Consider the following 13697-nt stretch of genomic DNA (forward strand, 5'->3'; position numbering starts at 1 on the left):
ATGCCATGATATTTAGGACACGGGACACGTCATTTAAATTTAATAAAATATATATTTTATAGTTATATGTGTGACTTTATTTTTGAAAAAATATTGAATATTAAATTTAAATAAGTGAAAGTAAAACTTACGTTAATTATAACTCATTTCCATTTCCAAAACCAAAAACCAACTTATAATCAATCTATTTCGACATCTCATTACTAGTCTAAAGAACATCATTTGTCTCCAATTCATCTTATTTCCCCACCAAATTCAACCATATAACAATTCTCGCCATTTACCTTAAATTCAACTTGAATCCGTTTGGAGGCATGTCCAAATACCATGGACACGGCTCAAAATACCATGGACACGTGCCAGACACGTGCCCAAATAAAAGATGAAAGTTAGACACGGCTGTACAAGTGTCCGACACGTTTTCACGTGTGTCCGACGAGTGTCGCGTCCGACACGGGAACGCCGATTAGGAGGAGTGTCCGTGCTACCTAGATCGACATCATAAATAATGAATGATAAACAACAACAAAAAAAAAAAAAAAAAGAATGAAATGAGATGACATCTCCGATTTTGTATAATTAGGCCGGCATTAAAGACAAACGAAAATACTTGGAAATTTTAAACGCTAGTATGGTGCCTCTAAATATTTAAAAGTGGTTTTCTGGCGTGTAGCCTGTATAAGAGCATTTTCGATGATAAGCTAGCTGCTACTTGCTACTAGCTTATTTTTGCCACCTCATTTTTATAAGCTACAACAATTTCAAGCTACAATATACTACAATGGTTTAACCAATTTACAAATAGCTTGATTGGACTCATTTAACACATTTCTCTATTTATTTATTCAATTTCCAAATTTTTAATTAAAATTAAAATCTTTATTAATTGGATCACTATTTTCCTATTGGTCATATTTTTTTTATGTGTCCATTTGAGCAACCAGCTCCATGGAGCTACTAGTTTAAAATTGTTTGAGCAAAGCTAGTCTACATGGATAACTCCTATGGTTGAGCTACTAGTTTGCAACTTTTTAAAATTGCAAGCAAATCCTTTTTACCAACCATTGGAGATGCTCTAAAAAAAATCCAAAATATGTTTTAATCCTAAAATTCTTGATTATTAAAGAACATGTTCAAATATATTTTATTTTTTTATTTTGGTGAAAAATGTTCATAATATGAGAATTGTTAATGATGTTACAATGAAAAGTTACATGACCGAATTTTTGTTTATACTAAAATTGGGTCGCATTTTTCGTTGAATATGTAAATTTATATTTAATTATTTAAGAAATATATTTATATTAATTTTTATAATAGAAAACAATAGGTTTTAGTTTAAAAAATGGTAAAAAACTTGATTTGTGCTTAATTGCACATTTTTGGAAAGTTATGGGGCTAATTTGCTACAAGTGAAACTTAAAGGGCTGATTTGCATATAGTTTATGAGTTATGGGGATAATTTCCTACATCCCCGCTTTAATTTATTATACTCCGTACTTGTTACTTTAGTTTCTTATACTCCATACTTAAAAGGTAACAGTTGTTTTATCACACATGTTGAGGCACGTTTTACAACGTAAATATTTTTAGTTACGCATTATTAAAAATTATAAAAATTTGACATTTTTATAACATTCATGATGATAAATCATACAAGATCTCACGTGACTATATTTTGTCTTATAGATTAAGAATGATATCAGAGATTACCTACGACTATAAATAGTGCCAAAAAACAAGTGTTACCTTTAATTTGGATGAGAGGCGGGTATGATTTTTTTCACATAGGTTTTTAACCTGGACAAGTGAGGTCCCCTTAGTATTCATTGAACATAAGACATGTCTATCCATTGATGAAGCGGCTTCCAAATTTAAATTCCGGACTAAAATTTTTTTAGCCATCAAAACATGAATTCAAAACACCCTTTTGAATCTATTTCGTACGAGTAATAAACATCGAGTTAATATTTCTAAACGGTCCTCAAGCACAATAGTACGTTACGATTTAAACACGATTACATTGTCTTTTCACAAATACGTAAGCGAGACGGTCTTACACAGGTAAAATGGATTCGTTTAATAACCACTTTTAGCCACTTATGATCCAGATACTTGGTCTATTTCATCCAAGAAAAAGAATTACATGCCTCCCGTAATCAACATCAAAAAGTCGAAAAAGTCGATTTGGTCTATTTCCACGGAGTTTGGTTATTCAAAACCCCAGAGATTTGGGATCTTTTGAACAAATTAGCCTCAAATTATTGGATCACAAAAGAATACAGAATCATTTTTTCTGAAGATAATAATACAATGCCAATCGCCATGTACAGAGTGTGGCAGAAACAACCGGCTCAGTCATTCTGACCGAGAACTGGCATATAATACAATACAACAATACAACATTTAAACACAAGGAGTCTCTTGTGTAAGGAAGATGCAGCTAAAAATGAATATATAGCAAGTATGAAAGGAGCACCGGCAAAGGTTTACCTGGCAGGTTAATCCTCGAGATCTTCAGCATCCTCTGCATCTACCATCTCTTCATCTGTAATATCATCATTGCCATCTAAAATATACCTTTCAAGTTCGTCCATTTCTTCATTATCATAACTGTAAAAACTGTCAGAGTGGTCCCACAGACCCGTCCCTAGCTCTTCTCCACGACATGCAACATGAAGGTAAGGCCGACTCCTAGCTAGGGCATCTACCATGTCCCTGTTCACGCTTCCGGTTACGCCTAACCATTTCAATCGCGGGAAGTATGGCTTCTTTAGCCACCGAAAGGAGAGAGCACTCACACGCCCACAATTGTAGAGATCTAGGATCCGTAAGCTGTTCCCGTGCCATCTATCGTCGTCGACTTGCATCGAGGCCAATGCCATGACTGACGTGTCACCAATGAGTGGACATTGTCTTAGACGAAGCTCACAAATAGGGGTTCGACTTTTTGCCAATAAAAGAATTCCGTTATCGGAGAGATTAGGAAGATTTGACAAATCTAATTCTTGCAGAACTGGCTTTGAAGAGTTACCAGTACCAGTGCCAAGTAATGCTGTTATACATTTATCAGTTAGTCTTTTGCAGCTTCTAACAGAGAGCGAAGTTAGTGAACTACTTGCCCTTTCCTTCAGGTATGAAATTCCAGTATCACTGATATCAGACCCATCTAGGAGTAATGACGTTAATTTGGGAAGAGTGCTGATTGATAGTAGTGCTTCATCCCCGAGGCTTCTGCAATCTCTCAAATCGAGAACACTAAGATCAAGATTTGATGTTAAATGGTTAACTGCTATATTGGTCAGCAGATTGCACCATCTCAGGCCAACATGGGTTAGGGCAAGAGGGGTTGCCGAGATATCAAGAAAAACAAGATCAGTGAGTTGAATTCCATGTGAAATCTTGATCTTGAATAGGTTAGAGCAAGAATGCAATATGGCCCGGAAACCGGTGTCGGTAACCCGACAAAAGCCACCAAGACAGATACTTTCCATGCTCGAACATTTGTCAGCCATTAGAAGGATTCCCAGATCATTGATTCGACGAAAGTAAGTAACAAGTAACTCTTGACTGCGAACAAGAGAAAGATGCTTCAGCTTTCCATGTGGGTTTATATGCTGAAGCCCATTGTTGGTTAGGTCAAACGTCACCCCTGGCTCAATGATGGGTGCATCTCGAAGATCGAGGTGGGTCAAGGATGTGAGATTCTGAGATATTGTACTGACCATGGTATCAGTGATGTAATCTACAGAAAGATTTAACTTTTGAAGATTTGGTAGTACAGATGGTTGCACATGTTGCAGAAACTGATCGGGAGCCGGGGTCAGTAATTCTGTCACCATCACAGATGAGATATAACTTATTTCGAGCGAAGTTAGCTTTTCCGAAGCCAAAGTCCATGCGCGGGCAAAATTATGACGAAGAAATGTTGAGACATCAAACATCAGATAGAGGGTCTACAGCAAAAGAAACACAAGTTAGGCAGGAATGCAGGACACAAATGTTACTGTTCTTTCAAGTTTTAACTAAATTATGTAGCCAAGACAAATCTTAAAAGTTATCACTTTAAAACACAAGGTTAGGGTAAAAACACAATGTTGATTTGTTTGTAGTTGGGATTAAAAGTTATCACTTAAAAACACAAGGACATAAATGTATGGTTAGTTGAACTTTAAGATATGAAGTTTCATCACGACAATTGAAGGATAAACACGCCTCACACAGTAGGACAAGCTTTCAGTAAAAAGGATATTATCTACAAACTAGTAGCCTTAGGAGATGCTCTACTACACATCATTATACCCATAGGAACTGGAGTGCTCTTAGCCTTCCTAATTGTCCAGATTTCAGTCCTAAGTTTACCTCAATTTGAGTTCCTTGTTGTCCGTTCAAAAAGACCTTAACAACTTAATTACTTCCCAGCATCTTGCACCAAAGCTACCTCAGAGAAACATGGCCTAAAACTGAGACCTCTTGTGAGTTGTGACAATAAAAAATTTTAATTTTAAACTCCTTGACGGTTCTTGTGGCAAATTCACGGTCCTTTCAAACGATACTCTTAAGTTTTCATCTTCCAGCTGTAATGTATACCTCCAACATTATAAACTAACACAAACCTTAAGATTACAACCAATTAATGGATTCACAAAATGGAAATGATTTTTGCTTCACTTCTAGCTATCTCGTGATAACCAGCATCGATCATTTGCAGCTGACGGTGTGGCTAACTAGGAAATTTCTTAACAGACGAGTACTACTCTTCTACAAGAAAATAGTCACAAGTTGATCCAAGAAATGCAAAGATGCATCAAATGACAAACTTAAGCTCCTTGTTTGCATATTGAGTCTATAACACTGAAGCATACAGAAGAACACAGGAACAAATTACTATAGAACCAACTTAATTGAGTTGGTTCCTCAGATCAACAGTCTTTAACAAGACCCCAGCATATGATAAATAAAAAATATATATTCAAAACAAATAAAAAAAACTCATGTGAATTTCACAAAGCATTAAAAAGCAACTCAGACGAGGACCCAAGCTTGTCAAAGTCAAACAACTAGATCACTTTGTATTTGTTATAGTAAATCAGAGAATTTCAAGCCAGAGTTAGCCAATAACTGCGCAAAAAGAGGCAGCAGATGTATCGAAAAGAAACTTCTGTCTTCTATATGAATTCAACTCAGTTTTGGTCATTTAAAGCAACAATATCATCTTTCGAAAAGCAATAGCAATGTGAATAGTTAGGAAATCCAAATACCTAGGCTGCTATAAATCCGATTAATAAATAAGATTAGCTAAAGCTTGTCTTAAGGCACACATATTAATTTCCCTAGCCAACTGAAAGAAAAAATACATAGAACACAATTGATACCAGTATATTTAACAGCCAATAATGGTTATTGCATGTGAATCCAATGATTTCATTGATTGCAAGGAATTTAGCTAGAAAAAAATCTGTCTCTCGGATCTTACAAGGATGTCTAAAGTAAAGGCCCATAACGCACCACCTACCCTCCTTTCACATTCTGTATTTTTGCTTCTGAGTTTTGATTTGTAAAGACATGTCTGTTATGTGTATCCGAATATTTTTTCTTTAGTAAAATAGAGCAGAAAACTTTCTTTAAAAGCAGCCGAGACAATTAGATTGGCATATCAAAATGGAAAAGGTAAATATTAATTACTTTTGAGTCTTGATACCAGGCCTATTGTCTCTTGGTACAACATATTCATTTTACAACTCTTGAATCTATAACGAGATTTATGAAACTCACTCACGAATCTAAGTTTCCTACACCCACTGACCCAAGCACGTGCATTCAAGTTGAACAATAAGAGATATAACTAGTGGGAAATATGAAAACGCATCTCAGAGCACATTTTAATGAAATCTTAAATTACGGAAAAATAAATTTGGTCAAGAAGAAATTCGCTAGGGCAGTTAGATCTTACTTCCAATTCTTGGCAACCTCTGAGTAACTCTTCCAGATCAGAAATATGAATTGCACGGCCTCTTTTGTCGCTCACCGAACCAAGATAGAGAGACCTGGAAGGGGGAAAAAGAAACAAGAAATGATGATATAACCTGAAAGTTAACCATTGCAATAGCAGAACTAACCGATGTGCAGAAAGGAAACGCAGGCTAAAACACAATGATGATGCAGCTAAATCAAAGCATGACTTTACAGGCTTACAGCTTAAGCAACAATTACTAGTTTACTACTCCTTCCTATTCACTATGATATTCCACATTGCTTTTGGGTAGTTTTAAAAAAGAATGAAACTTGTGGTGGAAAATGGAGGAAATGGAAAGTAAGAGAGGAAATGTGGGGTCACAATTCATAAGAACCACAAATTATAGACTAATAAGGAAAGTGGAAGATCTTAGTGAATTTGTCATTTTAGGAAATGTGGAAGATGTTAGAGAATAGAAGGGAGTACAAGTCTACAATCACTTTCCAGGATAAATTACAGTGATAACTGATTATAAGAGCCAGATCAAGAAGAGAGACTGTACCTGAGATCTCGACATTGTGTACCGATTTCAAAAAGCAGTTTGCCACTAAAATCATTGCAATTATGTAGAAAAAGCTCGTGCAACGAGGGTCGAACAAAATGTTGAATAGCAGAGTCATCAAGCCTACAACAGTCAACCTTGAGGCTATTCAAGTAAGGGTTTGGAGGCAGCAAAGGAGCTATCAGATCTATAGACGGCGCGACATCCTGAAACAAATGTTACACTAAATCAGACAAATAATTCTCAACAAAACTTTGGCGTCTAGACATTACAAACTGAATTATTGCGATATTGCCTGTTCACAAGATTATGCCTTTAAAACGGGACCCTTGTTTATCATATAACAAACCACAATCTTGCATCCAATTAGACCCAAACACAATCAAATGCGTCTAATTTGGCTACTTTATTGATCTAACTAGCAGACTGTTTCGCCCTGCTGATAGAAATTCCAAATTTCCAACCATATTTGAAACTCTGCACAGTCAAAGTTAAACCAAAACCTACCAACCTTCAACTATATTTCCCTCTCTTGTAACATCTCAACTCACCTTCCATTTCGAATAGAGGCAAAGACTCCCTATTCACTAATCTTTGGTTCTAGAATATGATAAAAAGAAAGAAAGAAATCAAAAATAAGTCACTGAGCTGACTGAGCTTCTTTTAATGGTAAAATAACCGTCAAGGCGTCAATCGATGCACTTTTGATGTTTACGTCATCTGAAAACAGCCTCTTTGGGTCGTTAACTAAGCGGCCACGTTGTAGTCAACTAGTCAACATCTCAACATCCAAAAAAAGAGATGAAATTTGGATTATGCTTAAGTTTTCTTCTGCTGAGCTAAATCCCACATCTACAACATCGAATCTACACACTGTAGCTAATCCAAGCTAAAAGCATCATATTTCGATCAAATTACCTCCTCCTCTCGCAAAATCAATCAATAATAATACAAAACTATATGAAATTTTTCCATTTTCTCATCAAATTGACAAATCTTTAACCAAAAGTTTGCTCTATTCAGCTAAATCAACTAAAATCAAATCTATGACATCAAATCTACTCACTTTAGCTAATGCAAGCTAAAAGCATCAAATTCAAGCATTAATAATGAAAACCCTTATGAAATTTTTCCATTTTCTTATCAAATTGACAAATCTTTAACCAAAAATTTGCTCTATTCAGCTAAATCAACTAAAATCAAATTGACAAATCAACGATATCGAATCTAATAACTGTAGCTAATGCAAGCTAAATTTTCATATTTTCTCAGCTAATTGACAAATCTTTAACCATAAATTTGCTCTATTCAGATGAATCAACTAAAAAAAGCGCAAATAAATCAAATCAAATAAAATCAAACAAAAATCAGAAGAACAAATAATCAATAGCAAGAAAACGGCGAAGATTGAGAAAGGGGGCTTACAAGGAGATGAACAGTAGGAAGGAAAGTAAGGATATGAGAAGCACAAAATTTGAAAGTACGACAAGTAGAAGCGACGGAACAAATGGAGGCCATATCTAATTTGGACATAATCGTGGCTAATAACGCCGACGGAAGTTGCTCTAAACCTACTACCATACTCTCTCCTTCTCCGTTATTTTCTTCCATGATTTTCTGGATTTGTAGAAGATTCTCGTCAATGGAGGTCTGGAGGAGATGAGCTGGATGATACGATCGAAGTAATTAACGAAGGAAGGAAGGAGGGAGGAAATTAGGAGATTACTTGTGTGATTATTAGAAAGAGTATCCGCTAATTGCTCTTTTTTTATGATAAAGAGGGGGGTGTTAATTGGATTCTTTCTCGGACTTTTTCGGTTGTAAAAAGGAAAAAATTTGACCTTTTTTTTTTTTTTTTTTTTTTTTTTTTTTGGTAAAGAGGAACTGGCAGCGGTAACCCTTTGATGCGCGGACTAAATAAATCCGTCATTCGAGAGTGACAGGCTTGAAGTCTATAACAATTCTTATATCCTACACTCATGTGTAGGATACTCTATACTCCCTTCCACTCCCCACTCATCCTCAACTTCCTCTTTTTTTTTAAAAAAAAAAAACAAAAAATTAACTTCCATTTTTAAGAAACAGTTACCACTATCATATTCAATTTAAGTGTTTTGTAGTATTGCATTCACGATATGACACTATCATATTCACTTTAATTTTAGTGAATATGACAATATTGTATAATGAATATGCGCTTTATAGTGTGATATTCACAATATAACACTATTATATTCACTTTTAGTTTAGTGAATATGACAGTATAGTTGGATGAATATGTATTATGTAGCGTGATATTCATCTCATGCCTCTATTATATTCACTTTTAGTTTAGTGAATATGACATTATAGTTTAGTGAATATGACTCTATTTGTTCAAATATATTGAACAATGACGATCTTGAACGTTTTATTCCAAAATCGCATAATACAAAATAATTTAAAGGAATAAAAATAATTATGTGATATGATATGAATATGTCAATTACGTGATGTGAATATATGAGAAAAATTGAAATAAATAACAAAATATATCAAATATGATCTCTATTTGTAGAGGAATAAAAATTATGAATAATGATATATTTTTTGTAATTTTATAATTTATTAAATTTAATAACTATTTATTATAAGAAAAGTTTAAAGGAGAGAGTATCATGCACCATACTCCTGGGTGCATGGTATAATTTACCTACTTTATACTCCCTCCCACTCCCCCACTCCCCACTCCTCGCTCATTCTCAACTTCCTCTTTTCTTTTTTTCTTTTTTTTTTAAATAAAAAATTAACTTCCAATTTTAAGAACCAGTTACCACTATCATATTCAATTTAAGTGTTTTGTAGTATTGCATTCACGATATGACATTGTCATATTCACTTTAATTTTAGTGAATATGACAATGTTGTATAATGAATATGCGCTTTATAGTGTGATATTCACAATATAACACTATTATATTCACTTTTAGTTTAGTAAATATGACCGTGTAGTTTGATGAATATGTTTTATGTAGTGTGATATTCATCTCATGCCTCTATTATATTCACTTTTAGCTTAGTGAATATGGCATCATAGTTTAGTGAATATGACTTTATTTGTTCAAATATATTGAATAATGACGATCTTGAACGTTTTATTCCATATCAAAACCGGATAATACAAAATAATTTAAAGGAATAAAAATAATTATGTGATATGATATGAATATGTCAATTACGTGATGTGAATATATGAGAAAAAATTAAAATAGATAACAAAATATATCAAATATGATCTCTATTTGTAGAGAAATAAAAATTATGAATATTGATATATTTTTTATAATTTTATAATTCATTAAATTTAATAACTATTTATTATAAGAAAAGTTTAAGGGAGAGAGTACCATGCACCATACTCCTGGGTGCATGGTATAATTTGCCAGTCTATTAGCCATAGACTCAACCCTCAATCAATCAATCTATCTATCTATCTATCTATCAATCTATCTATCTATCTATATATATATATTAATAAAGGAAGCTTTTTTCGAGCGATTATAGAGAGTCCACCAATTATACGCTACTTAAATAAAATAAAAATATCTTTTTACATTAAGATATATATTAAACATGAAATTTCCTATCAGTTAATAGTTTAATACATACAACAATACTACTCACATTAGAATACAAGTATGTAGTCAAATTCTATCGTAGGTTTAATTGATTAGAATTAGAAATAATTAATATATATAAATCATGTCATGTATCATGATGTATGTGCCCTCCTTAATCTTTCGATGTCCCCCTACCCCATAACTTATTTTGCTATCCAATATTAGTTTGTATGCATTACATTTATTATTTTGTCACACCTTATATGCTTTTATAGTTTTATACGGAGTACTTTGATTTGATTTGAGGTTTAAAATTGTATTCTTATGAATTTTCAGGATACAATAGTATGGTTGAATTTGAATCATTGGACCATCAGCAACACGATTCATATTTTTTTAGTATCACAACAATGATATTGACGGTAAGTTGGTACGCTCTCTCAATTCATATTTGTTCAATATCACATCACAACAATTATATTCACGATAAGTCGGTACGCTCTCTTATTAAAAACATCTTTTAAATTCTTTTTTGTATTAATACAACATTATATAGTGCTACATAATGATGTTATTAATCTTATACTCCTATAATAAACGTTGTTCATTCTTGAGGTTATTGATTTTTCTTTACAAACTCCCTTTTTTTTTTTGAAGAATACAAACTCCTTAGTTATTCTCCACCAGCACATGACAAGAGGAGGTAAAAGTTTCGTTTTCTTCATGTATCATCTCATTAATCCAAATTTTGACCATTTGTTTATATTTTTGCAGACAGATTTTCATTGTAACAATTTATCGTAGCCGAGAACAATTTGGGCGCCAAATAAAACTGACTGCATTATTATATTTATTATGGGTGTTTTTTTTTTTTTTTTTTTTTTTTTTTAATAATGGTTCATATATATTCGTCTTATCCAAATAGAATTTTGAGACTCAATTATTGGTATGGTGTAGAGGACGATAAATTTCAGTATCAAAGTATTTGATCGATATCATGACTAATGTTTGATGAGTTTTCGACGGTTTTTTAATGTTCAAATTTTCGTTTTTTACCTTTTATTTTATTATTATGTTAGAAATTGAAATTTATTAGGAATTAGGCCTGTTAGGGCCGGCTGCCATTAGGGTTAGCCAAATTAGGATTAAAGTTTCATTACAATGAAAGGTATTATAATACCCTCACCATAATGGAACTTTAGTCCTAATTTGGCTAACCCTAATGGTAGCCGGCCCTAACAGGCCTAATTCTTAATAAAATTAGCCATGTGATCATATATAAATCTTTATTTGAATAGGATATTTTTGGGTTTCATGTCCATTGGATTTGAAGTCCATGTATCTAGCATATTCCGTATTACACAAGTCACTGCATGTGTAGTAATGCAGTACTCTCGATTACCTGTCATGATGAATATAAAAGGTAAACAAATAAATGAAACGGAAATAATATCTTTGTAGCCCATTAGTTAATGTAGTATTTTTGTAGCTCATCCGATCCTATCCCCATCACGTTTATGCTGTGTTAATGACGTCGTATTATTAATTATTAATAAGCAAATTAATCTTTTTGGTTTTGAAGGGAAACTACAACGTAATCTTGTGATTACCTTATGATAGAAGTATTATACTAATACCACTTTGTGTTTTGCTAAACATATTGAACCGAATGTATTTTGACTTGAGTAAGCTCCTTCAAACGGAGCTTTTGAGAGCAGGCTTTCCTTTCCAGTAATACGGGCCATTATTTTCACCCGAATAACGGTTTTAATAGACTGTAATAAAAACAAAGAATTTGAACACATTAACAACACTATAGATGTAATGTGTTATTCCTTTTGTTTTCCTCTTTTAAAAAAAAATTGTTTATCTATAGACTCCATTATGAGAATTTAGTGTATATCTTCATAGTTCTTATTATATTTGTTCTTTCAAATTTTTTTTTTCAATTTAAGACTTTTAATCAAAAATATATGGATGTGAAAGAGTTCATCTTAAAATATTGTAAAAGGAAAACAACAATATTCACAAATTCATGTGTAAAATAATAAGCAACATTATAGATATATAATAGGAATAAGGGCATCTTAAATAATCCTTTTGAAATTAATTTCCACGTTTTGCAATAAGGGCATTGTTATTTCTTATAGGTGGTTTATATGTGTTGTTATAATAGGAATCCGCAGTTGCATTAGGTAAACTTTTGAGTACATGCAATAACCTGTAAATCACGTATATCAGATCAACCACCCGGAAGTAATAGACTTAAAGTGCAAAGGGCATCGTCTCAAACCATAATTAAAATCTTCATTAGTTGCTTAAGATTAAGTGACAATTTTATAGAAATATTTTGGAAGTAGTGTATCTTTGATTGTTATACTAATTAACTAATTAAGGTAGACCACATTTTACATCTAGGGTGGCTTGGAGCCATAGTTTCGAGATATTAGAATTTTACTTTACTACGAGTCCTTGAAGATAAGACGATATAACATTAGACCCGTGCATCGCACGGGCATTAAATCTAGTATATATATAAAAGAGGTTTTTTTCAAAGCACGTGGTCGTCTCCAAGTTTTTCGAAACACTTCAAATAATAAATTATAAATATAATCTAAAAAGATAACATAATTTGTAAAAATTAATCTAAAAAGATTTTTTGATAAATTCTATCTGATTAAGATGATAAAGTTACATTAGTTACAAACACTAGCACGCCTATATATAAATTATCGTTATCGTATATAAGAGGGTATTTATACTCTTTTTTATTTTCCTGCAAATTGCCTTGATGACCAATGCGCTGCACGAACCTTGAGATACAAAGCTCAGCTGGCAGATCAAGCACTACAACTACCACTAATGCACGCCTACATTAGAGCTACCAAGCTTGACAAACTCAGCAAGTATGAAATTTATTATCCATGAAAGGGATCAAAGAAACACCATCCTCATTTGGCATAGAGGAATTTACATACAAGTGCGAGCCCATAACAACGCTTCTCGACTGTGTCCTTATTAGAGAGGATGAGAATAGAGTTGCTTCCAGGAGTGGGAATCAACCTGCAAGAAGTATGATGACAGAGTACCGGCTGTTGTAATAGGTGCGTACTTGAAGCAAGACATGCTCGAGGAGGCTGAACTTTTGCTAAAGGATACTACAAAGAAAGCAGGAAATGTATTATGCTCGCCACATGTCAAATTCATGAATTACTACTTTGAAAAGGGTCAGACCACTACTACAAATACAGGCAACCACAACGGCCCTTTAACAACGCTTATTCACGAAAATCATCAAAACACGTTGTAGAATTTATTTCGCGAATTTTACCAAACTTAATTACAACGGTTATGTGTTGTTAGCTGTTGTTATTTGTTTTAACAACGGGTCATACTTAAACAACCGTTGTTAATGAAAAAACTAATAACAACGGTTAAATTTTAACCGTTGTTAATGGTTTGGCGCCAAATTAGTGAAAAGTAATCACAACGGTTATATTAGAACCCGTTTTTAATACTTTTTAACAACGGTTGTAATCTCAATAACCGTTGTTATTAATATTATGAAAATCTTAAGAAC

General features: G+C 33.2%; 1 protein-coding gene across 1 annotated transcript; it reads right to left on the reverse strand.

Annotated features, from left to right (window-relative positions):
* Positions 1 to 2239: 2239 nt before the first annotated feature.
* LOC141611284 (F-box/LRR-repeat protein 10) lies at positions 2240 to 8312 on the reverse strand. Its single transcript, XM_074429791.1, has 4 exons — positions 7944 to 8312; positions 6519 to 6724; positions 5954 to 6047; positions 2240 to 3956 (listed from the first exon to the last, which is right to left on the reverse strand). Exons 1-4 carry the CDS (start codon positions 8127 to 8129, stop codon positions 2502 to 2504), a joined length of 1941 nt encoding a protein of 646 aa, XP_074285892.1. The 5' UTR covers positions 8130 to 8312; the 3' UTR covers positions 2240 to 2501.
* Between the last annotated feature and the right edge of the window lie 5385 nt (positions 8313 to 13697).

This window comes from Silene latifolia, chromosome 11 (genome assembly GCF_048544455.1).
Source record: "Silene latifolia isolate original U9 population chromosome 11, ASM4854445v1, whole genome shotgun sequence".
Taxonomy (NCBI): Eukaryota; Viridiplantae; Streptophyta; class Magnoliopsida; order Caryophyllales; family Caryophyllaceae; genus Silene; species Silene latifolia.